The 27,880-nt window shown below is 46.4% G+C and overlaps 1 protein-coding gene and 1 long non-coding RNA gene across 19 annotated transcripts in view; one reads left to right on the top strand and one right to left on the bottom strand.

The window, feature by feature from the left end:
• The first annotated feature begins 8,264 nt into the window (after nucleotides 1-8,264).
• Nucleotides 8,265-25,853, top strand: LOC143982497 (uncharacterized). Its single transcript, XR_013274474.1, has 2 exons — nucleotides 8,265-8,524; nucleotides 25,487-25,853. It is a non-coding gene; the product is annotated as an uncharacterized LOC143982497 (long non-coding RNA).
• NFASC (neurofascin) overlaps nucleotides 25,446-27,880 on the bottom strand; it is a 259,426-nt gene continuing 256,991 nt past the window's right edge. For all 18 annotated transcript variants that reach the window (XM_077481264.1, XM_077481260.1, XM_077481266.1 and 15 more), the window contains one exon: nucleotides 25,446-27,709. In XM_077481264.1, coding sequence (XP_077337390.1) covers nucleotides 27,478-27,709 — 232 coding nt within the window. In that variant the 3' untranslated portion in view covers nucleotides 25,446-27,477. The remainder of the gene's footprint in view (nucleotides 27,710-27,880) is intronic.

Genomic DNA, 27,880 nt, shown 5'->3' with positions numbered 1-27,880 from the left:
GGAGTGATACAAGTTCGTGTAAAAACTGTAAAAAATCTCCATAATCTCATCCTGAGTATCCTTAAGTGTATGTGAGGTATCATAGACACAAGGGATGAAAATAGGGTCAGAGAGCGGTGCGGCTAAAAACGCCAACAATTTCCCGCTCCTATCGCCCATCTCAAAAATCCGCTGACGTTGGTATAGGGTTTTCTTTTGGGTCTTTGAAAGAAGTGCAAGTTCATATTCCCTACTAATACTCTGCAAGTTCTGATAATGGAGGGGAGAGGGATCCCTGACATAAGAATCCTCTGCCTCCTGTAACTGAGAGGCCAGCTTTCGTAGACAATCCCCATTCGCCCTCCTAAGATCAAGTACCCCCTTCATATATGCCCCTCTAGAAACTGCTTTAAAAGCATCCCAAGTTATCAGTTCGGGGACCTCCTCCCTGTTTTCCTGCCAAAAGTGTGTCACTGCGTCCCTACAAGTAGATGTTACCATGGGCTCCTGCAACCAATACGAGCTCATCCTCCACACTCGGTCACCCAGGGCACTACCCGCTCTCATAGTCAATTGCAGAGGTGAGTGGTCCGATATTGCCCTGGGTAAATAGGAGATTTCCTCCACTCCGGGCAGCGCAGCCCCAGAGAGAAAAAACATGTCTAGTCTAGAAAGCGATCTATAGGATGCCGATGCACAAGAGAATTCTCGCGCCTCCGGGTGCTTCCAACGCCATACCTCCTTGAGGTCATAGGACGTGGCCCAGTCACTCAACACTGCGGTCGATGGTCTAGTGCAACGTAGCCTATCCCGATCAGCATTCATGACCTGGTTAAAATCTCCTCCTATAAGAAGGTGACCTCGTAACATAGGAAGCACCACCGCCATACAGGCCCTCAATCTTTGTAAATCAAACGGTGGCGGCATATACAGATTTACTAAAGTATATAACACTCCCAGGTATTGCAATATAACCACGACATAGCATCCCTGTGGGTCAGTCCTAACTTCCAGTATCTGGACAGGTAAGGATCGTAGTATAAGTATAGATACCCCTCTAGAGTAGGTCGAGTAAGTAGCATGAAAAGCATGTGCAATATATCTCTTTTTCAGGGCCATGACCCTCGATCCCACCAGGTGAGTTTCTTGGAGCATAAGTATTTGCGCCTTAGTACGTTTTAAGTAATCAAAGACTAGTGACCTCTTAATCTTTGAGTTTAGTCCCCTGACATTCCAAGTAATACAGTTAAAACTCATCGATGTGATGCAGGATCCATACAACAGAGAAGGGGAGAGAGGACAGGCCAGAAAAAGCCTATTTCCCATCTCCCCCCCCCCCTACCAACATATTACCTACATTATGCATAGAATATAAGAATCGAGCCTCCCACCAGTACTTTCGTTGCCAGTTCGTGCGTGCATCACTTATGCCAGAAAAAAAGAACAAAAACAAACAACCCCACCCCAACCATCTAGGTTCTCCCCTCCCCCCTCCCTGCTCATTAACCCCAACTATAACGAGCTTCATCCCAAAAAAACAAAAAGGAAAACAGTTCAGTCCAGGGAGTGACCAGACGTAGCTCCCAGCTTCAGTTAGTAAAGAAAAAACCTTGTCAGGTCAGTAAAGGGGAATCTTGTGCATCCCCCGGCAAAACATGGCACATATAAGGCACTTGATGAAGTAACCAAATAAAGAGATGCGCATCCCAGGTTGAGTGTAGGCGCCAAGTCTAGGTCCGCCAGCTGAATATAAGGGTAGTACAGCAATAACCACGGTTCCCGGGTAGGATAACCCAAAAATAACATGAAAATACCTCATATAACGTTCGTCCTCCCCCATAATCAGGGATTCCAGCCATAATAATTAGTAAAGTCAATCTCCGCGACGGTCATGTGAAGCCATAGAAAAATGGGATTATTACAGTCCATCCAACCATTCCGAAGCCTCGGTGGGTGAAAGGAAAAATTGCACTCTGCCTTCATTAACTACTCGTAGCTTGGCCGGATACATCATACTGTAGGGAAGATGTTTCTCCCGAAGGCGCTTCTTAACATGGAGGAAAGCTGCTCTTTGCCTTTGGGTGGTAGCAGAAAAATCAGGGAAAATGGAGATCTTCTTTCCGTTATATTGTATATCTTGTAGGTTCCGGGCAGTACGCATAATGCATTCTTTATCTCGAAAGTGGAGCAGCTTGGCCACAATGGGGCGCGGAGGGGCTCCAGGGGGCATAGGGCGCATGGGCACCCTATGAGCCCGTTCAATCGCAAACAAGGGTGATAGGGCTTCCCGTCCCAGTAAGGTACTCAGCCATTGCTCCAGGAACTGCTCTGTGTCCTTGCCCTCTGCGCCTTCTGGGAATCCCACAAAACGCAGATTGTTCCTGCGCATTCGGTCCTCAAGGTCCCCCAACTTAGTGGCATGCTCTTTAAGCTCCTGTTGATGTGTGCGGATAGTAGCAGACATAGGTTGCATATTGTCCTCCATATCACTGATTCTTTGCTCTGCAGTAGAAATCCTAGAGCGAATCTTCTGCATGTCATGTTTAACAATGGATAAATCCAGTCTGACTGTTTCAATCTGTGTGGTCAGTGTGGTCTGGCATTGATGGATAGCCTCCATAACCTGCTTCAGAGTAAGCTCTTCCTCACCCTCCATCGCCCCCTCCGCCTCCATCCCCCGGTCCGCCCGTGGTGTGGGATCTCCAGGGTCACTGTCCTTCTCCCATGTCTCGTCCTCCTCCCATGGCTCCACGGCCTCCTCCGCATGCGGCGACACCGGCGGAGGGGTATGCTGACTGAGTGGGGAGTCCGCAAAGTGCTCTCTAATGGTCGTCGGGGGTTTAGGCTTACCAGGATTACCGGAGGACACTTGTGTACCAGCCGAGGGTCCGGAATCATTTTTCGACTGCGGCTTGCTTTTGGACGATCTACCCATAGAGCAGGGTTGCGCCGGCGCCATCTTTGGCCTTGTTCCCCGCCTGCGTGGCCGCCCGCTCTGCAGCGGATTTCTGACTCGCCGGGCCGTTCCGACCCATTTTAACGGCTCCCCGGGAAAGCAGCGGGTGTTCTGGCGGCGTCTGCGGGGCTGGGACAGTGCTAGCGTAATCGGATGCTGTAAAGGATGATTCGGTGCCGGAGGAGCTCACAAAACGTGCTGTCTACATGTCCGCCGCTGGCCACGCCCCCCCACAGATCATTTCTAATAGTGATCTATTGCTGGCTGAAAAAGCAAGCAATATATAACTGTAGAAAGAGAATTACAGCACTATGCCACTAGGGTGAAAAATAAAAATCCTTAAAAGCACAGCTGCTGTCTAATTGATATTAAATCAACTGTGATAAGTGCTGAAGTTTTTGTAGTTTGCACTTTTAGTGCAAAGTGAATTTGCCTTTCGTAAATAACCCCCAATATGTGTATGCGTTCCACCCACAATACTATAAGTTCATAAAAAATGAATGGTTCTAAGCACATGTATCAAATATAAAACAATGATCAACAGTTCATGTGAATACATATAAAAGTGCATCAACGAAATAGTCCAAATATGTGTTGAAAGTCTTCTATCAATCACCACACCACCACGTGAATCCACCAATCCATCCAGAGAGTTCAGCAGGAGCTAACCTTGTTTAAAAAAGACTAAACTATTTGACTTCTGTCAGTGGAGACACACTACAATGTGAGTGATTTTATTGAATGTGTAAATAAAACTGTTTTACACTATGTGAACTCTTCTGTCCTCTCCCCCAACACATGGATGGATGGATTGAAGGCTTTATGACTATGACAAGGAGATAACTATGAATACTGCATAGTATTACTCCTAGAGGGAAATGCTTTACTAGCTGGTTTACAATGTTACCAGCATATGCCTCTGGTGAGTTCATTTAATTTAGCCGGTGATGGATTCACGTGGTGGTGTGGTGATTGATAGAAGACATTTTTTTATATTAGTTCAAGATATTTTATATTGGTTCAAGATATTGGAACAACTTTCTGTTTCAATAATTCTTATTCAGTTTTAAAGCGGGGTTCCACCCTAAAGTGGAACTTCCACTGATCGGAACCCTCCCCCCTCTGGTGTCACAATTGACACCTTTCAGGGGGGAGGGGGGTGGAGATACCTGTCAAAGACAGGTATTTACACCCACTTCCGGGCATAGACTCCCGTGGGAGTCTATGTCATTTCCTGTCCTGCCGCGCTATCTGCTGGGACACACACGGGTCCCAGAGACAGCGCGGACAATTCCTATTGCGCTGCGTGACTCGCGCATGCGCAGTAGGGAACCGGGAATGAAGCCGATTCGCTTCACTTCCTGATTCCCTCACCTAGAATGGTGGCGGCAGCAGCCGAGAGCCGAGCGATTGATCGGCCTCAGCTGCCGGCATCGCTGGACCCCGAGACAGGTGAGTGTGCATTTATTAAAAGTCAGCAGCTGTAGTATTTATAGCTGCTGGCTTTTAATATTTTTTTTGTAGGTGGAATCCCTCTTTAACAAGTAGCTAACATGCAATAGTTCTGCCCATGCAGGGGCTAGCGTTGACAGTGGTAACAAGAGTTAGCTAACAAAGGTAGACAAAATGAAGCAGTATGAAAACGAGAACTGATACAACAGTAGGAGATAGGAATATATAAATACAACCGCGCTTAGGCAAAGAAATGCAATAGGTATGCAGCCTACCCTGCTAGGTCCCCCCAGAGGGACTAGAGTGTACGGAAATAGAAATAAGAGCAATCTGGCACTCCCTATATAGTGAGAAACAACAGTCCTGTCAAATAAATATACTGAATAGTGATGTGGTTATCAAAATAAATATACTGTGATAGACAAAAAGTCTGAAAAGCGACAGAAAAAATCATAAGTCGCCTTACAGAGTGCTGCACTCCTTAGTTGCTACAATGTACATGTGTTATAAGTTTAATGTCTGTACCATAACATAACAGACACTACCAATGTAATATTAAAGCGGTTCTTCACGCTAAAGGGGAAGTTCCGCTAGTATTATCCCTCCCCCCCTCCGGTGCCACAATCGGCACCTTTCGGGGGGGGAGGGGGGTGCAGTTACCTGGATAATCCAGGTAACTGCACCCACTTCCGGCCAGACCGCCGCATGGCTCCGCCCACCGCCGCATGGCTCCGCCCCCCCCCCCCCCCCCCGTTGTGTTCTGGGAAACACACAGTTCCCAGAGACACAGCGGGGAACCAGCGCAGCGCGACTCGCGCATGCGCAGTAGGGAACCGGGCAGTGAAGCCCTCTTGCTTCACTTCCCGATTCCCTGACAGAGGATGGCGGCGGTGGCTGCAGCGAGACGAGCGATCGCTCGTCATCTGCCGCCGACATCGCTGGAACCTGGGACAGGTAAGTGTGATATTATTAAAAGTCAGCAGCTGCAATATTAGTAGCTGCTGGCTTTTAATATTTTTTTTTTTGTGCAGCTCCTCTTTAAGCCGTGATACTCATACAGTGCCAAAAAATAATAAATTGCATAAAAAATTGCATAATAAATAAATAAATAAATGAAGTGTAAAATAAATACAGATGTGAAATAAATAAATAAACCAAGTCCAAATAATAACGTCCAAAACCATGCAAATCTAACACAACTAAAGCCTTTGGTAATTCTTAAGTGCTTAGTGACTTCCTATTGTAGTGAATGCAGAAAAAATCCAGATGACTTTCGGTACTCCCCCTTGTGGGTCCCCACTCACCAGCTCCAGTCACCCCTGCAGGAGTATCTCGCATGTAAAGGGACTTTGGTGCCCAGATGATGTTATAATCCTAAACATCCGGTATTCAGCTGTTATGGATCATCCGAGGGTATCTTGCTCCTGGATCTGTTAGGATGCACCTAATGTGCTCAAGGGGCAGATCACCCAGCTGTATTGGTATCCAACTCCTTAATTTCACCACTCTCTGATGCAGCCAAGCGTATGCATGCGAAAAAAGATAAGGGCTCCTATAGTGTAGTAAAACGTTTTTTCAAAAAAAAAAAATTATTAAGTAAAAAGCGTAAAAATCCAAAAAACTAAATAAAAACAGGTTTTCCACAAAATAAAAAGTCCTCAAAAACCAAGTCTACATCTACGGGACAAGCATAGGTGGCTTATAGGGTTGTGGAGTAACGCTAACAGCGTGCGTTTCAGCTGTGATCCATAGACACCCACAGCCGCTATTGTACCCGGAAGTGACATCAGTACGTGGTAACGCCTTATGCACGTTTCATTTGTGAACGTCTTCTGATGCGGTACCAGGCATCTGATGTGTATGTCATATATAGGCCAGCGCCAGACAGGATCCACCCATAAAATCACTGTAAAGCAGAATAATAATATGAGGGAGAAGCATCAAATAAGGGCAACTGTCTTTCCGCTGGCTCACATAGAGGAAAAAGTACATATGGTCTATCATAGCAATACATATAATACATCATAATTATAAAATTATTGTACATACATGGTAACATAATACATCCAGGAGGATCTGATAAGCTGCATTATCAGCCTCATCAATCCTGGTAAAAAATCCTGGTAAAAAATTACCTGGATATTAAGTAGGAGATAGGTTTTTTTCTTGAAGCAATGAGGACCAACTTGTTCTAGAGCGGTTCCCTCCAACAACAGCGCACCCCCTAGGGCCTGCCAGTAACTATGCAATGGGACAATTTGCAGCCTATATCAATCTAAAAGGGAAGACGCTCTGCTCAACATTTATCCTTTTTATTCCTGTGTTCTCTTCTACTCCACTGTGGGCTACCTCATCCTACTCTCTAGTTGACTGATCATGTCTCCGACAAAAAAAAAGTGACAGATGCCTAAGATAAATTCCGACATAAGGAGAAGGAGGCATTGGGGGAAGGTGACACTGCTGTGCTCTCCACTACTTACTCAGCCAATGCTGAAACTACAAAAGTTCTAGAGGCAATCTCTACCTGCCAAAAGCACCCTCATGTGCAAGATTGAGGAGGTGAAGGTAGACATATCTCTCATCCGCCAGGACCTATAGAAGTTGAGCTTGGCCAGAGACCCAGCTTGGCCATGTGGAAGATGACCTGCCGCCAGTGGCAGCCTGTCCGCACCGAACCCACCGGCTGCCGCACTTGAAGTAGCAGCGTTGAGTGCGGTGCGGCAGCCGTGGGTTCCTATATTCAGGGATATGCTCAAGTATATGCCTCCTATCTACAGAATTGTTGTACTCCCTCAAAGCCACCACGGATATCAAGTGCCAGGATAGGAGGAGCTGTGTGGTACTGGACCTCTCTCCCTTCTCTCCCCCCCTCCCTTCCCAGGAGTCAGTGTTTATGCTGTTTGACCTTACAGCTGTAAGGTAATTTTTTAGCACGGTGGACACTTGGATGATATGCACGGGACACCTTTTGGCACATACGAGTGATGACTTTCTAGCATTGTTTGGAGGACTTTTAATCCACTATTTTATGTATTTTCACCTTAGTGACACCATTGCACTGTGTATTGGGATATACACAAAGATATTTATTTTTTAAGTTTAATTGATTATCTTAATTTATTCTATTATTATTGATTCACTTAATTTTATGTGATTAATTTTCACTATTCATATTTATTATTTTTTATCACTGTGATATTTATTGTTGTTATCACCAGCTCAACATTTTTTGTATTTTGTTATATTGATGATTGATTATTTAGTTATTTGGATTTTGTCCGACAGATTTTGTCCGATGGATTTTGTCCGGAATGTTGCATACACACGGTCGGACAAAGTTGTCTGAAAATCCGATCGTTCAGAACGTGATGACGTAATTTCGTTACGATGGGACTACGTTCAGGCTAGTAGCCAATAGCTTTGATCTAGGAATTTGATCTGAGCATGCGGGGCACTTTGTGCAATCGGAATTCTCTACACACAATCAAACAAAGTCCGATTGGATCATGTTGTCGGAAAATTTTATAGCCCAGCTGGAAAACTTGGTCCGTCGGATACTCTGATGGAAACAGTCCGATGGAGCCCACACATGGTCGGATTATCCGACAACACGGTCCTACCGGACATTGTCCATCGGAATATCCGACTGTGTTTACAAGGGCTTAGACGTGATCTATTTATCCGCAGGAGCCATACATTTTTTTCATAGTCTATGGGAAGCTTCCCAGCTTCCAGCTGATTGCAAGCTAGGAAGCTGATTTGCCCATGTTCAGGGCGTGTTCGGGTGCTCCAAACACTCCCACTCTTTAATGATTTGTTTCTGGCCGCCTGTTCTTTATTTTTATTGGACGGAGGACGGTGGGCGGTCCTTTTTCAGTATCATTTCCAGTTTCCCTGTCCTATGGACTGGGCATCTAGTAGAAACATGCTGGAGTTTCTACTCATTCACCTCCCTGGGCACATGGGACCTTTTACAGCATGGGACTGAATTCCCCTGGAGCAGCTGGCAGCAGCGATGGATGTCACAATGGCGATCACAAAGTGTCTGAAAGGGGGAATGGCCAGCCTCTGCTCTCTACATAGAGGACAGATACGTTGTCCGGTGAGGGATGGAACTAGTGCACTGTCTATAGAAAGGTGAGATAATGAAGCCAGCAATGTGAGTGCAGCTTGTTACTTTCTCACTAGTTTTCTCCACTTCCCCCTCTCCCTAACCTGCCTGCTTGGATTGCATTGGCCATGCTGGAACAATTACACCCGGCTGTGAGGGGACCATGAGAGTGTTTAGGAGGGGAGGGGTTCACCTGTTAGTGTGTGTGTGTGTGTTTGTACATGTCTACTGCCTGTGTGTGTGCTACACTTAGACAATTGGAGAACGCTGGCTACATGCTGAGAGACCGCTCCCCTCCACTGTATACACTGCATGTCAGAATACACAGTCCCTGATCTGGACACCGGTCCCTCTCCTTCACCCACTACTGTGTATGGCATTGTCCAGGTCCCTGTTTAACCACTTCAGCTTCGGAAGATTTACCCCCCTTCCTGACCAAGCCATTTTTTGCAATATGGCACTGCTGCACTTTAACTGACAATTGCGTGGTCATGCGATGCTGTACCCAAATAAAATTGCTGTCCTTTTATATAGAGCTTTGTTTTGGTGGTATTTGATAACAATATTTTTTACTTTCTGCTATAAAGCATCCAATAAAGAAATTGAAAAAATATATTATTTCATACATTTAGGCCAATATGTACTCTGCTACATGTTTTTTGGTGAAAACAAATCCACATTTTTTTTTTTATATATTTTTTGTGAAAAGCTTGGGGGGGGGGGGGGGGCAGACCCTGTGGATGGGTCGCCACTGCCAGAGACGCACCACTTCATTCCAGGGATGCTCCACTTCATTCTAGGGACATACCACTTCATTCCAGTGAGACACCACTTCATTCCAGGGTCACAGGGACACCCCACTTCATTCCAAGGACACCCCACTTCATTCCAGGGACACACTACTTCATTCCAGGGACAAAGGGACACACCACTTAATTCCAGGGACGCTCCACTTCATTCCAGTGACACTCCATTTCATTCTAGGGACGCTCCACTTCATTCCAGGGACACTCCATTTCATTCTAGGGACGCTCCACTTCATTCCAGTGACACTCCATTTCATTCTAGGGACGCTCCACTTCATTCCAGGGACACTCCACTTCATTCCAAGGAAACTCCACTTCATTCCAGGGACGCACCACTTCACTCCAGGGACACTGCACTTCATTCCAGGGACACGCCACTTCATTCCAGGGACACGCCACTTCATTCCAGAGACGCACCACTTCATTCCAGAGACGCACCACTTCATTCCAGGGACGCTCCACTTCATTCTAGGGACACTCCACTTCATTCCAGGAAAACTCCACTTCATTCCATTGACACTCCACTTCATTCCAGGAATGCACCACTTCATTCCAGGGATGCTCCACTTCATTCCAGGGATGCTCCACTTCATTCTAGGGACACTCCACTTCATGCAAGGGAAACTCCACATCATTCCGTTGACACTCCACTTCATTCCAGGGACGCACCACTTCATTCCAGGGATGCTCTACTTTATTCCAGGGAAACTCCACTTCATTCCAGGGAGGCTCAACCTCATTCGAGGAACACACCACTTCATTCCAGGGACACTCCATTTCATTCCAGAGATACAGGGACACTCCACTTTAGTCCATTGACACTACACTTCATTCCAGGGACGCCCCACTTCATTCCAGGGACACTCCACTTCATTCCAGGGATGCACCATGTCATTCCAGGGACGCTCCACTTCATTCCAGGGACACTCCACTTCCTCCCAGGGACACAGAGACACTCCATTTCAGGGATGCACCACTTCATTTCAAGAATGCTACACTTCATTCCAGGGACAACCCACTTCATTCCAGGGACACCCCACTTCATTCCAGGGACACCCCACTTCATTCCAGGGACGCACCACTTCATTCCAGGGATGCACCACTTCATTCCAGGGACACTCCAGTTCCTTCCGCGAACACACCACTTCATTCAAGGGACGCTCCCCTTCATTCCAGGGACACACCACTTCATAACAGAGACGCTCTACTTCATTCCAGGGAAACTCCATTTCATTCCAAGGACACACTACTTAATTCCAGGGACAAAGGGACACACCACTTCATTCCAGGGATGCTCCACTTCATTCCAGTGACTCTCCATTTCATTGTAGGGACGCTCCACTTCATTACAGGGACACTCCACTTCATTACAGGGACGCACCACTTCACTCCAGGGACACACCACTTCATTCCAGGGACGCACCACTTCATTCCAGGGACGCACCACTTCATTCCAGGGACGCACCACTTCATTCCAGGGACGCACCACTTCATTCCAGGGATGCTCCACTTCATTCCAGGAAAACTACATTTCATTCCATTGACACTCCACTTCATTCCAGTAAAGCTCCACTTCATTCCAGGAATGCACCACTTCATTCCAGTTATGCTCCACTTCATTCTAGGGACATACCACTTCATTCCAGTGAGACACCACTTCATTCCAGGGTCACAGGGACACCCCACTTCATTCAAGGGACACTCCATTTCATTCCAGGGACACACTACTTCATTCCAGGGACAAAGGGACACACCACTTAATTCCAGGGACGCTCCACTTCATTCCAGTGACACTCCATTTCATTCTAGGGATGCTCCACTTCATTCCAAGGAAACTCCACTTCATTCCAGGGACGCACCACTTCACTCCAGGGACACTGCACTTCATTCCCGGGATACACCACTTCATTCCAGGGACACGCCACTTCATTCCAGGGACGCTCCACTTCATTCCAGGGACGCTCCACTTCATTCTAGGGACACTCCACTTCATTCCAGGAAAACTCCACTTCATTCCATTGACACTCTACTTCATTCCAGGAATGCACCACTTCATTCCAGGAATGCACCACTTCATTCCAGGAATGCTCCACTTCATTCCAGGAATGCTCCACTTCATTCCAGGGACGCTCCACTTCATTCTAGGGACACTCCACTTCATGCAAGGGAAACTCCACTTCATTCCGTTGACACTCCACTTCATTCCAGGGACGCACCACGTCATTCCAGGGATGCTCCACTTTATTCCAGGGAAACTCCACTTCATTCCAGGGACGCTCCACTTCATTCTAGGGACACTCCACTTCATTCCAGGAAAACTCCACTTCATTCCAGGAATGCACCACTTCATTCCAGGAATGCACCACTTCATTCCAGGAATGCTCCACTTCATTCCAGGAATGCTCCACTTCATTCCAGGGACGCTCCACTTCATTCTAGGGACACTCTACTTCATGCAAGGGAAACTCCACTTCATTCCGTTGACACTCCACTTCATTCCAGGGACGCACCACGTCATTCCAGGGATGCTCCACTTTATTCCAGGGAAACTCCACTTCATTCCAGGGAGGCTCAACCTCATTCGAGGAACACACCACTTCATTCCAGGGACACTCCACTTCATTCCAGAGATACAGGGACACTCCACTTTATTCCATTGACACTATACTTCATTCCAGGGACGCCCCACTTCATTCCAGGGACCCACCACTTAATTCCAGGGACTCTCTACTTCATTCTAGGGACGATCCACTTCATTCCAGGAAATCTACACTTCATTCCATTGACACTCCACTTCATTCCAGGAATGCACCACTTCATTCCAGGAATGCACCACTTCATTCCAGGAATGCACCACTTCATTCCAGGAATGCACCACTTCATTCCAGGGATGCTCCACTTCATTCTAGGGACATACCACTTCATTCCAGTGAGACACCACTTCATTCCAGGGTCACAGGGACACCCCACTTCATTCCAGGGAGACTCCACTTCATTCCAAGGAAACTCCACTTCATTCCAGGGACGCACCACTTCACTCCAGGGACACTGCACTTCATTCCAGGGACACACCACTTCATTCCAGGGACACACCACTTCATTCCAGAGACGCACCACTTCATTCCAGAGACGCACCACTTCATTCCAGAGACGCACCACTTCATTCCAGAGACGCACCACTTCATTCCAGAGACGCACCACTTCATTCCAGAGACGCACCACTTCATTCCAGGGACGCTCCACTTCATTCTAGGGACACTCCACTTCATTCCAGTAAAGCTCCACTTCATTCCAGTAAAGCTCCACTTCATTCCAGGAATGCACCACTTCATTCCAGGAATGCACCACTTCATTCCAAGGATGCTCCACTTCATTCCAGGGATGCTCCACTTCATTCTAGGGACACTCCACTTCATGCAAGGGAAACTCCACATCATTCCGTTGACACTCCACTTCATTCCAGGGACGCACCACTTCATTCCAGGGATGCTCTACTTTATTCCAGGGAAACTCCACTTCATTCCAGGGAGGCTCAACCTCATTCGAGGAACACACCACTTCATTCCAGGGACACTCCATTTCATTCCAGAGATACAGGGACACTCCACTTTATTCCATTGACACTACACTTCATTCCAGGGACGCCCCACTTCATTCCAGGGACGCCCCACTTCATTCCAGGGACACTCCACTTCATTCCAGGGATGCACCATGTCATTCCAGGGACGCTCCACTTCATTCCAGGGACACTCCACTTCCTCCCAGGGACACAGAGACACTCCATTTCAGGGATGCACCACTTCATTTCAAGAATGCTACACTTCATTCCAGGGACACCCCACTTCATTCCAGGGACACCCCACTTCATTCCAGGGACACCCCACTTCATTCCAGGGATGCACCACTTCATTCCAGGGACACTCCAGTTCCTTCCGCGAACACACCACTTCATTCAAGGGACGCTCCCCTTCATTCCAGGGACACACCACTTCATAACAGAGACGCTCTACTTCATTCCAGGGAAACTCCATTTCATTCCAAGGACACACTACTTAATTCCAGGGACAAAGGGACACACCACTTCATTCCAGGGATGCTCCACTTCATTCCAGTGACTCTCCATTTCATTGTAGGGACGCTCCACTTCATTACAGGGACACTCCACTTTATTCCAGGGACACTCCACTTCATTACAGGGACACTCCACTTTATTCCAGGGAAACTCCACTTTATTCCAGGGAAACTCCACTTCATTCCAGGGACGCACCACTTCACTCCAGGGACGCACCACTTCACTCCAGGGACACACCACTTCATTCCAGGGACGCACCACTTCATTCCAGGGACGCACCACTTCATTCCAGGGACGCACCACTTCATTCCAGGGACGCACCACTTCATTCCAGGGACGCACCACTTCATTCCAGGGACTCTCCACTTCATTCTAGGGATGCTCCACTTCATTCCAGGAAAACTACATTTCATTCCATTGACACTCCACTTCATTCCAGTAAAGCTCCACTTCATTCCAGGAATGCACCACTTCATTCCAGTTATGCTCCACTTCATTCTAGGGACATACCACTTCATTCCAGTGAGACACCACTTCATTCCAGGGTCACAGGGACACCCCACTTCATTCAAGGGACACTCCATTTCATTCCAGGGACGCACCACTTCATTCCAGGGACACTGCACTTCATTCCCGGGACACACCACTTCATTCCAGGGACACGCCACTTCATTCCAGGGACACGCCACTTCATTCCAGGGATGCTCCACTTCATTCCAGGGATGCTCCACTTCATTCCAGGGATGCTCCACTTCATTCCAGGGACGCTCCACTTCATTCTAGGGACACTCCACTTCATTCCAGGAAAACTCCACTTCATTCCATTGACACTCTACTTCATTCCAGGAATGCACCACTTCATTCCAGGAATGCACCACTTCATTCCAGGAATGCTCCACTTCATTCTAGGGACACTCCACTTCATGCAAGGGAAACTCCACTTCATTCCGTTGACACTCCACTTCATTCCAGGGACGCACCACGTCATTCCAGGGATGCTCCACTTTATTCCAGGGATGCTCCACTTTATTCCAGGGACGCTCCACTTCATTCTAGGGACACTCCACTTCATTCCAGGAAAACTCCACTTCATTCCATTGACACTCTACTTCATTCCAGGAATGCACCACTTCATTCCAGGAATGCACCACTTCATTCCAGGAATGCACCACTTCATTCCAGGAATGCTCCACTTCATTCCAGGGACGCTCCACTTCATTCTAGGGACACTCCACTTCATTCCAGGAAAACTCCACTTCATTCCATTGACACTCTACTTCATTCCAGGAATGCACCACTTCATTCCAGGAATGCACCACTTCATTCCAGGAATGCTCCACTTCATTCCAGGGACGCTCCACTTCATTCTAGGGACACTCCACTTCATGCAAGGGAAACTCCACTTCATTCCGTTGACACTCCACTTCATTCCAGGGACGCACCACGTCATTCCAGGGATGCTCCACGTTATTCCAGGGAGGCTCAACCTCATTCGAGGAACACACCACTTCATTCCAGGGACACTCCACTTTATTCCATTGACACTATACTTCATTCCAGGGACGCCCCACTTCATTCCAGGGACCCACCATTTAATTCCAGGGACACGCCGCTTCATTCCAGGGATGCACCATGTCATTCCAGGGACGCTCCACTTCATTCCAGGGACTCTCTACTTCATTCTAGGGACGATCCACTTCATTCCAGGAAATCTACACTTCATTCCATTGACACTCCACTTCATTCCAGGAATGCACCACTTCATTCCAGGAATGCACCACTTCATTCCAGGAATGCACCACTTCATTCCAGGGATGCTCCACTTCATTCTAGGGACATACCACTTCATTCCAGTGAGACACCACTTCATTCCAGGGTCACAGGGACACCCCACTTCATTCCAGGGACACTCCACTTCATTCCAAGGAAACTCCACTTCATTCCAGGGACGCACCACTTCACTCCAGGGACACTGCACTTCATTCCAGGGACACTGCACTTCATTCCAGGGACACACCACTTCATTCCAGGGACACACCACTTCATTCCAGAGACGCACCACTTCATTCCAGAGACGCACCACTTCATTCCAGAGACGCACCACTTCATTCCAGAGACGCACCACTTCATTCCAGGGACGCTCCACTTCATTCTAGGGACACTCCACTTCATTCCAGGAAAACTCCACTTCATTCCATTGACACTCCACTTCATTCCAGTAAAGCTCCACTTCATTCCAGGAATGCACCACTTCATTCCAGGAATGCACCACTTCATTCCAGGAATGCACCACTTCATTCCAGGAATGCACCACTTCATTCCAGGAATGCTCCACTTCATTCCAGGGATGCTCCACTTCATTCTAGGGACACTCCACTTCATGCAAGGGAGACTCCACTTCATTCCGTTGACACTCCACTTCATTCCAGGGACGCACCACTTCATTCCAGGGATGCTCTACTTTATTCCAGGGAAACTCCACTTCATTCCAGGGAGGCTCAACCTCATTCGAGGAACACACCACTTCATTCCAGGGACACTCCATTTCATTCCAGAGATACAGGGACACTCCACTTTATTCCATTGACACTCCACTTTATTCCATTGACACTCCACTTTATTCCATTGACACTCCACTTTATTCCATTGACACTACACTTCATTCCAGGGACACTCCACTTCATTCCAGGGACACTCCACTTCATTCCAGGGATGCACCATGTCATTCCAGGGACGCTCCACTTCATTTTAGGGACACTCCACTTCATTCCAGGGGCGGGCTTCTTCATTTGAGGGACGCACCACTTCATTCCAGGGACACTCCACTTCATTCTACAGACACAGGGACACTCCACTTTATACCAGGGATGCTCCACTTCATTCCAGGGACACTCCACTTCATTCCAGGGACACTCCACTTCATTCCAGGGACACTCATCTTCATTCCCGGGAAGCACCACTTCATTCCAGGGAAGCTCCACTTCATTCCAGGGACGCTCCACTTCATTCCCGGGACACTCCACTTCATTGCAGTGAAATAGGAACACTCCACTTCATTCCACGGACACTCATCTTCATTCCAGGGATGCACCACTTAATTCCAGGGACACACCACTTCATTCCAGGGACACTCCACTTCATTCTACGGACACAGGGACACTCCACTTTATACCAGGGATGCTCCACTTCATTCCAGGGACACTCCACTCCATTCCAGGGACACTCCACTTCATTCCCGGGACACTCATCTTCATTCCAGGGAAGCTCCACTTCATTCCAGGGAAGCTCCACTTCATTCCAGGGAAGCTCCACTTCATTCCAGGGACGCTCCACTTCATTCCCGGGACACTCCACTTCATTGCAGTGAAATAGGAACACTCCACTTCATTCCACGGACACTCATCTTCATTCCAGGGATGCACCACTTAATTCCAGGGACACACCACTTAATCCCAGGGGCACATCATTTCATTCCAGGGACAATCCACTTCATTCCAGGGACAAAGGGACACATCACAACATTCCAGGGACACATTACTTCATTCCAGGGACGCTCCACTTCATTCCAGGGACACACCACTTTATTCCAGAGACACAGGGACACTCTACTTCATTCCAGGGGCACATCACTTCAGGTGTGAATGGGCATGTCATACTAAAATTTTCTTTTTGACATGCCCAAAAAATCAGGGTATCAGGGGAGCCCAGGCTGGAGGCTCCGTTTGTAGATAAGGACCTGGAGAGGTTTGTTTGCGCCCCCCCCCCCCCCAAATTTTTATCATCAGCCACCACTGCCTGCTGCCTTCACAGGTTACAAGTGAAAGGCTTCAACACCAACTGTATGCCGTTTAAAAAAACAAGACAACATGGAAAACAGGCTACAAGGCTGAAACCTGAGGTTTGTGGGCCTGCCTATAGATGTAGAGGGAACCCCAACCCTCCCCACACACACACACACACACACACACACACACATTTCTGGAGAATCTGCTTATCACTGTCTTTGGTAGACCAGCATTCTCCTCCACCTTAGTAGTGGAAAGAGCCAATGGCCTAGCTGCTAGATGACCCCCCACAAGGCGCAACTCCATGTACATTTATTGACAAATTTGTGAACTATCGGGACCGGGATGCTATATTACAGCTCCCCAGAGAGAAGGATAATATCTCTTATCATAATAGCAAGATAATGGTCTTCCCTGATTTTTCTGCAGAAGCAATGTGCACAGTTCACAGAAGTGAAACGCCAGCTCAGAATACACCAATTCCGTATGCCATGCTTTTCCTAGCCAGACCCAGCGTCATGGGTGAAGACAGGGCACACTTCTTCGAGGACCTGGAATCTGCCTCTGCGTGGCTGGAACATTGAGAGGCGTGAGAACCAGCTGCTGGCTGACATACAGTTGTACTCATAAGTTTACATACCCTGTCAGAATGTATGATTTCTTGGCCATTTTTCAGAGAATATGAATGATAACACAAAAACATTTCTTTCATTCATGGTTAGTGTTTGGCTGAAGCCATTTATTAACAATGAACTGTGTTTACTCTTTTTAAATCATAACCACAACAGAAACTACCCAAATTACCCTGATCAAAAGTTTACATACCCCGGTAATTTTGGCCTGATAACATGCACACAAGTAGACACAAAGGGGGTTGAATGGCTATTAAGGTAACCATCCTCACGTGTGATCTGTTTGCTTGAAATGAGTCTGTGTATATAAAAGATCAATGAGTTTCTGGAGTGCTGACAGACCCTTGCATCCTTTATCCAGTGCTGCACTGACGTTTCTGGATTCTGAATCATGGGGAAAGCAAAATAATTGTCAAAGGATCTGTGGGAAAAGGTAGTTGAACTGTATAAAACAGGAAAGGGATATAAAAAGATATCCAAGGAATTAAGAATGCCAACCAGCAGTGTTCAAACTCCAATCAAGAAGTGGAAAATGAGGGGTTCAGTTGAAACCAGGTAGACCAACTAAAATTTGAGCCACAACTGCTAGGAAAATTGTTCGGGATGCAAAGAAAAACCCACAAATAACTTCAAGTGAAATACAGGATTCTCTGAAAACATGTGGTGTGGCTGTTTCAAGATGCACAATAAGGAGGAACTTGAAGAAAGATGGGCTGCATGGTTGAGTCGCCAGAAGAAAGCCATTACTACCCAAATGTCACAAAGTATCCCGCTTACAATACACAAAACAGCACAGAGACAAGCCTCAAACCTTCTGGCACAAAGTCATTTGGAGTGATGTGACCAAAATGTAGTCAACAAGGCCTATGATGAAAGGTACACCATTCCTACTGTGAAACACGGAGGTAGATCGCTGATGTTTTGGGGATGTGTGAGCAACAAAGGCACAGGAAATTTGGTCAAAAGTGATGGCAAGATGAATGCAGAATGTTTTCAAAAAATACTGGAGGAACATTTGCATCCATCAGCCAGGAAGCTGCGCATGGGGACGTACTTGGACATTCCAACATGACAATGATCCAAAACACAAGGCCAAGTCGACCTGACATTGGCTACAGCAGAATAAAGTGAAGGTTCTGGAGTGGCCATCTCAGTCTCCTGAACTCAATATCACTGAGCCACTCAGGGGCAAACGTGCAGTTCATGCAAGACAGCCCAAAAATGTACAGGAACTGGAGGCTTTTTGCCAAGAGGAATGGGTAGCTTTACCATGAGAGAAGATAAAGAGCCTCATCCCCCAAATACCACAAAAGACTTCAAGCTGTCATTGATGTTAAAGGGAGTAATACATGGTATTAAGAACTGGGGTATGTAAACTGTTGATCAGGGTCATTTGGGTAATTTCTGTTGTGATTATGATTTAAAAAAAGTAAACACAGTTGATTGATAATAAATGGCTTCAGCCAAACACTAACCATGAGTGAAAGAAAAGATTTTGTGTTATCATTCATATTCTCAGAAAAATGGCCAAGAAATCATACATTCTGCCAGGGTATGTAAACTTATGAGCACAACTGTAGTTATAGTTCCTGCTTGACTACCTACTGTTTCTGAAATGTCCTTTACTGGGGTGACCACTATCTCCCACACTGGGCAGTTCTTCTGATCCCCACTTCTGCCCCTCAGATGCAACATGTGAGTTCTTTTTTCTCTCTGATAGCATAACCCCCCATGATGGATCAGAAAAAGGAAATACGGATCAGAAACCAGGCGGAAAGTAGGCAGAAGGTGATACTAAAGAAAGAGAAAATGCGCACCTGACAAGTAGAGATCCGGAGAGAGGAGAAGGAAGACTAGAGAAGAAGGGGGGCCAGGGGGCTAAGGGCCAAGAGAAGAGGGAGAGGTAAGGGCTAGGGAGCATCAAGGCCACCCGTTATTGGAGGCCCAAGCTAGCTGAGGGGAGAAGGGGAAAGGCATATAACAGCCATGGTTCCCAAACTTTAAGGAACTTAGCATGAGAGTCATTGCGAATGCTAGATATATGCTCGTTGTGCAAAACATGGCCATGCAATCTCTCACCCCCTGGAAGGGGACAGATGGTTTCTTCCAGGCTTGGCCAATCGTATATACAAAAGCCTGTGATATTGATAACACTTAACTGTGGCAAAATTAGACTAGAACTAGGCGAGGGTGTGCTTCCCTATGCACCAAAAGGCCACTAACTAAAACTTAACCTTTATTGTATATCATAAAAAGTATATAAATGACCATATCAGGTATACCTATAGGATGAGGTCAAAGCCATTATATATAAAAATCTAAAAATCAATGTTATATCTCTATGTGATAATATTAACATCTACCAAGTTTAAATGTTGAAAACTTCTCTTGAATATATATGTATAGACAATATGAGGGTTATAATTTCCTCCTATATTCAATATAAAGGCTCCAGGCTGTATTAGAGGATATGTAAATTAAAGGTCTACTCACCAACACCACCTGGTATCAAGAGGTGGGGGTATATCTGTCTCTCCTCCAGGGGAGGCAATAGGAGTTTATGGGGCCCCCAGGCAATCAGATTATGGGACCACACAGTATACACAAATGCACACACACAGTATACAATCACACAGTATACACAGACATGTTTCTATTGGCTGAGAAGGTACTGAAGGTACTGGAGAGGCGGGGCAGCTATAATCTTGGGATTTTTAGACCAAAAGGATGTCAGTAAGGGACATTTCAGAGACTGATGTAAAAAAAGATTTTTACATACTGTCCCTGGTTTTACTGAGGCTGGCAACCCTGATGGGGCCCCCTAGTAGCCTGAGGCCCTCGGCAGTGCCCGAGTGGCTGAATGGTCAGTCCGCCCCTGCTCTCCTCCCATCTATTGGCCACATATAAAATTAAGATGAAAAGAAAAAGAGAAGGTATACTAGTAAATAATGTCTTATGCCGTGTACACACGACCGGACTTAGCTGCAGACTAGGTCCAAAGGGATTAGTCCGTCGGACAATCCGATCATGTATGGGCTAGTCTGATCGTTTTTCGAAAAATAAATCTGATGGACCTAGAAATAGAACATGTTTCAAATCTATCCGACTGACTCAATTCCGACTGACTAAAATCGGGAAAACCGTTCGTCTGTGGGCTGGTCTGACAGACCAAATATGATGCAAGGGTAGTTATTGGCCACTGGCTATTGAACTTCCTTGTTTATTCCCGTTTACTTCATCACGTTCAAAACAAACTGATTTTTGAACTGACTTATTCAGTTTTTGTGTGGCCAAGTCCGTTTGTTCACAAAGTTCGTCGGAACTCCGCCGAAAGTCTGTCGGGGAAAACCATCGGACCTAGTCTGCCGGAAAGTCCGGTCGTGTGTACGCAGCATTACTGAAGATGTGGGCTATCTATCTTCTGCCCTATGAAATGATCTATCTCTCAGATATGCGATATGGGTACACTCATCCATGTGGACACAAATAACCACTAATGGACATATGATAAAACGAAAATGTATTTTCCAAAAAAAAATATTTTCACCATGTGACAGTCAGCTACTCTTGGTTGCTCATTTTCTTTACTTTCTTTAATTTTTTTTACCTCCGAAGCTATATTTGAAGAGTAAAACATGTTAGGTTTGGGTGATTTGATTGTGGGAGCACCTTCTGACTTTATTTTCATTTAGATTCACATGATTTAAAGTGGTTGTAAAGTGGTTGTAAACTCTCCCCCACAACCACAACCTGACTAAGTCTGCCAGATAGTCCGGCAGAACTCCGCTGCAAAGTCTGGTGGATTGTCTGCCGGACTAAGTCTGCCGGAAAGTCCGATCGTGTGTACGAGGCATAAGACAGTATTATTTACATATCCTCTAATACAGCCTGGAGCTTTTATACTGAATATAGGAGGCAATCGTTCTTCGGCTGAAAAAAAATAGACAGGAAGCGAGCTTCCGCTGATGATATCGGAGCAACTTTCAACACATATTTGGACTACTTAATTGATGCGCCTTTATATGTGTTCACATGTACTTTTGATCATATAGGAATTGTTTTGCATCTGATACATGTCCTTAGCTTGATTCATTTTTAGAGTTTTTTTATGAACTTATCATTTTGTGGGTGGAACGCATACACATATTGGGGGTTATTTACGTAAGGTAAATCCACTTTGCACTACAAGTACACTTGGAAGTGCTGTCAGTCGCTGTAAATCCGAGGGGGACATGCAAGGTAAAAAAAAAAAAAACATAATTTTAGCTTGCACATGATTGAATGATAAAATCAGCAGAGCTTCCCCTCATTTCAGATCTACCCCTCAGATTTACAGCGACTGCTCTTCCAATTGCACTTGTATTGCAAAGTGGATTTGCCTTTCATAAATAACCCCCATTGTGTTTTTGAATTGCACTTATTAATTGGCACTAGTGCTGTTCTTTAGCACATTCAAATATATAACTATAGCAGGATTGAATCCAGTCCATACGCCGTTCTTCCAGTGAAGACGTCACCTGTGACGAAACGGCGTAGTGAGGAGCGACGTGCTGACGTCACTGCATACCGCGCTGGACCCAGAAGACACGGGCAGCGTTTAGGAGCCGGCCGGCTTGATGATTTTAAATGAAGCGCTCTTTTGACTGAAAGTCTGTAAGTGCGGAATTTTACTATTTAAATAAATTATTTGTGTGAGGGTTACACTATGGAGGCTCTTCTATCTTTTACATGGGGGAAGAATACTACCTAGGATATCCTGATATTTCGCTACCACCTGGGATTTTGCAGTGGGGATTACCCTCTTGACTCTCAAAGTGAACCCCTGGCTGGAAAAGAATTGCAGGCTGTTGTAGATCTCCCTAAAAAAGAGATCTCAGAATCTTGTAAGCGGCAGAGTGATTAGAGGTGGAGGATCTTTTCTTTGGAATTCATCACTGTTCTCGGGTGCTTCTGGTGTGATGTCACGATTAACAGATCACTGAGGATATAATTTTTGGCGGACTTTCATTTTTTAACTGGTTGTTCCAGCACTTTACTATTTATGTACTAGGTCTAATTATTAATTCACTTAATTATTGGATTATGTCATTTCATTGCATGCTTTGATTTATCTACTTCACTAGATTCATTGGCATTCTGAGATATTTTTTTGTGTAGAGTTTTTTTTACAGCGCAGCTGTTTCTAAGAGCCCATTCACACAGGGGCAACTCCTGATCCGACTTCAGGTCGCCCCTAGTCGCCTCAGGTCGGACAACATTTAAAAAGCAATGTAAGTGAATGAGAGCCGTCTTAATGCACACTACTGAAGTCGCTCCGACTTCAGAAAAGGTTCCTGTACTACTTCTATCCGACTTGTAGGCGACCGGTACCCATTGATTTCAATGGAGATCGCCTCCAAGTCGGATCTCCGTTTATACGGAGGCGACTTTGACAGAATTATCAGCTCTCAAGGGGGAACTCCACGGCAAATTTCTGAAAAAAATTTGGCGTGGGTTCCCCCTCCGAGAGCATACCAGGCCCTTAGGTCTGGTATGGATTCCAAGGGGAACCCCCTACGCCGAAAAAACGGCGTGGGGGTCCCCCCCAGATCCACACCAGACCCTTATCCGAGCACGCTACCCGGCCGGCCAGGAAAGGGGGTGGGGACGAGCGGGCGGCCCCCCCCCTCCTGAGCCGTACCAGGCCGCGTGCCCTCAACATGGGGGGGTGCCTTGGGGGAGGGGGGGCGTGCGGCCCCCCCCACCCCAAAGCACCTTGTCCCCCATGTCGATGAGGACAAGGGCCTCTTCCCGACAACCCTGGCCATTGGTTGTCGGGGTCTGCGGGCGGGGGGCTTATCGGAATCCGGGAGCCCCCTTTAATAAGGGGGCCCCCGGATACCGGCCCCCCACCCTATGTGAATGAGTATGGGGTACAATGTACCCCTACCCATTCACCTGTGGAAAAAAAGTACAAAAAAAAAACACAACACAGGGAAAAAATATTTTATTGCACAGCTCCGGGGGTCTTCCGTCTTCGGGGGTCTTCTCGCCGGACTCCTCTGCTATCTTCTTGTAGCTCTTTTACTAGCGGAGGAGTCCGGCTTTCTTCCTCCCCGCCGCCGGCCTCTTCTCCCGACTTCGGGGGTCTTGTCCCCCTCTTCGGTTCTTCTGCCGGGCCACCGCGCCTTCTTATAGCTCTTTTACAGGCGGTGGCCCGGTCTTCTGTCGTCGCCGCCGCCGCCGCCGCCGCCTTCCGTTCTTCTTCTTCTTCTTCTTCTCCAGGAGATGTTGACACGACGCTCTCTCCGGCCGGAATGCCAGAGCCGCCCTGCGCTGCCACTTATATAGGGACAATGGGGCGGTGTCACATGGGTTGATGTCACATGGGTTGGTCACATGGGTTGATGTCACATGGTAAGGGGGCGGGGTCACCATGTGACATCAACCCATGTGACCAACCCATGTGACATCAACCCATGTGACACCGCCCCATTGTCCCTATATAAGTGGCAGCGCAGGGCGGCTCTGGCATTCCGGCCGGAGAGAGCGTCGTGTCAACATCTCCTGGAGAAGAAGAAGAAGAACGGAAGGCGGCGGCGGCGACGACAGAAGACCGGGCCACCGCCTGTAAAAGAGCTATAAGAAGGCGCGGTGGCCCGGCAGAAGAACCGAAGAGGGGGACAAGACCCCCGAAGTCGGGAGAAGAGGCCGGCGGCGGGGAGGAAGAAAGCCGGACTCCTCCGCTAGTAAAAGAGCTACAAGAAGATAGCGGAGGAGTCCGGCGAGAAGACCCCCGAAGACGGAAGACCCCCGGAGCTGTGCAATAAAATATTTTTTCCCTGTGTTGTGTTTTTTTTTTTTTTACTTTTTTTCCACAGGTGAATGGGTAGGGGTACATTGTACCCCATACTCATTCACATAGGGTGGGGGGCCGGTATCCGGGGGCCCCCTTATTAAAGGGGGCTCCCGGATTCCGATAAGCCCCCCGCCCGCAGACCCCGACAACCAATGGCCAGGGTTGTCGGGAAGAGGCCCTTGTCCTCATCGACATGGGGACAAGGTGCTTTGGGGTGGGGGGGGCGCACGCCCCCCCTCCCCCAAGGCACCCCCCCATGTTGAGGGCACGCGGCCTGGTACGGCTCAGGAGGGGGGGGGCCGCCCGCTCGTCCCCACCCCCTTTCCTGGCCGGCCGGGTAGCGTGCTCGGATAAGGGTCTGGTGTGGATCTGGGGGGGACCCCCACGCCGTTTTTTCGGCGTAGGGGGTTCCCCTTGGAATCCATACCAGACCTAAGGGCCTGGTATGCTCTCGGAGGGGGAACCCACGCCAAATTTTTTTCAGAAATTTGCCGTGGAGTTCCCCCTTGAGCTCATTCTCTGCTTGGCCTCGGCAAAAGTCGCCTGGCCTGGGGCGACTTGTAAGTCGTCCCAAGTCGGGCTTGAAGTCATCACAAGTCGTTTTGAAGTCGCGCTGTGATCTTAACTCAAGTCGTGTCCAAGTTGCCTGACTCAAGTCGCCTACAAGTCGTGTTGCCCCTGTGTGAATGGGCTCTAAATGTTTGTTTTTCTTTTGGTTTAACAAGATGGTATTTTTTCTACCTAACTGCAACTATGTAATAAAATGGTATCTGTGTCACTTTAACATGAAAAATATGAAAGAAAAGAGTTGAAATTGAAAAAAAAAAAAATGAATTTATTTCTTTTGTTTTACAGTGATTAAAAAAGACAGAACAAGGAACGAACAACAGACAGATATAAACTGATTAGTGGTGCTCATGCAGTTCTCTGCTTGCTCCAAACAAACATAAAAAAGGATTCAATGATACCTTTTTGTGGAAAAAAACATTGATTATTCATTTTTCATTGAGGGGGACACTACTGTCTTGGAGGACTTTGCAGCATCTCTTGCAAGAGGATTATTTATTACAAATTTCAACTCTGGCAAGCAAACCCACTCACCGGAAGAAAGTAGTTTTATTTGTTTAGTACCAAGAATCTTATATGGGCAAACCAACATTCCATTGGTATAAAGGTGATTAATGTGTAATGATTAGATATAAATATATTAATGTTTCTCTGAGTGGTATTTAAACATGGTTTTAAGTTACTATTTACAAGTCTTACTCAAACATAAAAAATGAAGGAATAGTTAGTGCAAAAGGAGAGACAAGGCCGAGTGTTATATAAGTATAGTTGGGACATCTTTGTACCACTACTACACAAAATGTGGGTGAAGGCACCCTTTTAATTTTGGGTGACTGTTAAGGCCCAATTTGGCAAAGCTTCAGAACACAGCTTAAGATATACTAAGGCAGTGCCAGCTCCCCTTAATTTGAACACACTCTGATATGGTACAGTATAGGCAGTGGAAGTTCCAGCCTTCTCCTTACACTTGATATGCATTAGGACAGTATGTCTGTCACCACTATTTTCCTAGCATACGCATCTGTAACAAAATGGAAACACATACAATATTGTAAGGGTGCCACACCCACAGAGAAAAATAAGCTCTTATATGTATGCATAAGCATTCCCATTAGTGTACATAGCTTTACTTTGGATCTTTTGCAGTTCCCCAACCATAAAAAAAAAAACAAATTGCTTATAACTTTTCATTTAACATCTGATTTTTTTATAATCACAAGCATTTACAAATATGGACACTGCCAGGTCTTCTTCTTTACACACCATTGGTCGGTGCTGGTCCCATCTCCACCATTCTAGTGACAATTTTCTTCCAAATAAAAGTAGATGGAAAATTGGGTGATCCAAACAGAAGACAAGACAGGAACAGATATGTTCTGCATAGATTGTTAGTGACACAGAGAGTAAAGGTTTATGTATATAATGCAGTTATTTTACGCTCTTTGTACTGCTACTGTGTTGCTCCTTATATCCTTCTTGCAAAGAGGTTAATGGCAGGAGTTGGCTCTTACACACTGAGATAGTGGGATATGTAAAGATAGCAGCTACAATCGAAGGTCCATGTGACTGGAATTTGTTCAATGGCAGTACCGGGTTCCCCATAAGCAGTAAAAATAGTAAAAGACACCGTCTGTGGGAAATGATAATGGAGCAACACAAATCCAGAGTGTCTTATTGCCCTTTCTGTTATACATGTCATATTACAGAATACTCTGGAGCAGAGCATATAACTCATATTAAAATTGGAGGTAGGGAAAAAAGAATAGTTACCACATATTTGTTATATAGGGATTAGGTACATATCTGACTATCAATTATGCTGCTGCAATGTCACATTATAAAGTAAGAATAGTTCAACTCCGTCTGAGAAGAGTTTGACTTCTGGAACAAATACTGTGAACTTTAGGAGAAGTTAGACCGCCCCTTTCTGAAGAAATTCCTACATATTTTGAATATCAGACAGTCATCCACCTGAGGAACTCAATGGAACTACAATTAACAGATTGCAAGGCAAGGCTCAAGGATGTCCCAGCAGGTAATAATACTGTGTGGGGCTTGTACAGGAACTGCAGCAGCTGTAGGAGGGGATTGCGCTCTACACTTCCATGGCTCCTAGTTGCATTTTGGATGGTAGTTGTCCTTTGGATGTTAGCAGAATCCACACTCAGGTGCAGGCTTAAAATCTGAATCTTGCACGGTGAAGATGGAACCTGTGCTCCAAGGAGAGGCAAAGTCATGGAGGTGGTAGTAGAGTAATAAGGAAGGTAAGTAGTAGTGTCCTATGCCAAAGAATAGATGGCATTAACTGGTGAAGTGGCTTCAGAACTTTCATTCCCTTCTGTCTCATCTTTGTCCTTTTTAACTGTATACTGCCCTATAAATGAGCCGTCTTCATTGAACTGTCCTTCTCCTCCTTCACCATAATCAACAAGGCTGTCGTCACTTTCCTGCTGCTTTATGGTTCCATCTATTGAAGTCTGGCTGCCTTGCAGTGGCTTGTTGTCTTCGTCACTTATTAAAAAAAAAAAAAAAAGTATATTATTTAAACAGTTCTATATATTAGAGAGATCAAACAAAATGCAGAGAACCATATCATACCCAGATTACTCTTTCCAGTTGTTTATGATGCTTAGGGCAATTAAAATGATTGCAGCTTGATTGCTAGGGATTTGTGCATATTTT

The sequence above is a fragment of the Lithobates pipiens genome, unplaced genomic scaffold (genome assembly GCF_037356315.1).
Source record: "Lithobates pipiens isolate NorthernLeopardFrog02 unplaced genomic scaffold, aLitPip1_a1.2 Scaffold_16, whole genome shotgun sequence".
In the NCBI taxonomy this organism is placed as follows: Eukaryota; Metazoa; Chordata; class Amphibia; order Anura; family Ranidae; genus Lithobates; species Lithobates pipiens.
This window is presented reverse-complemented; position numbering and strand designations above follow the sequence as displayed.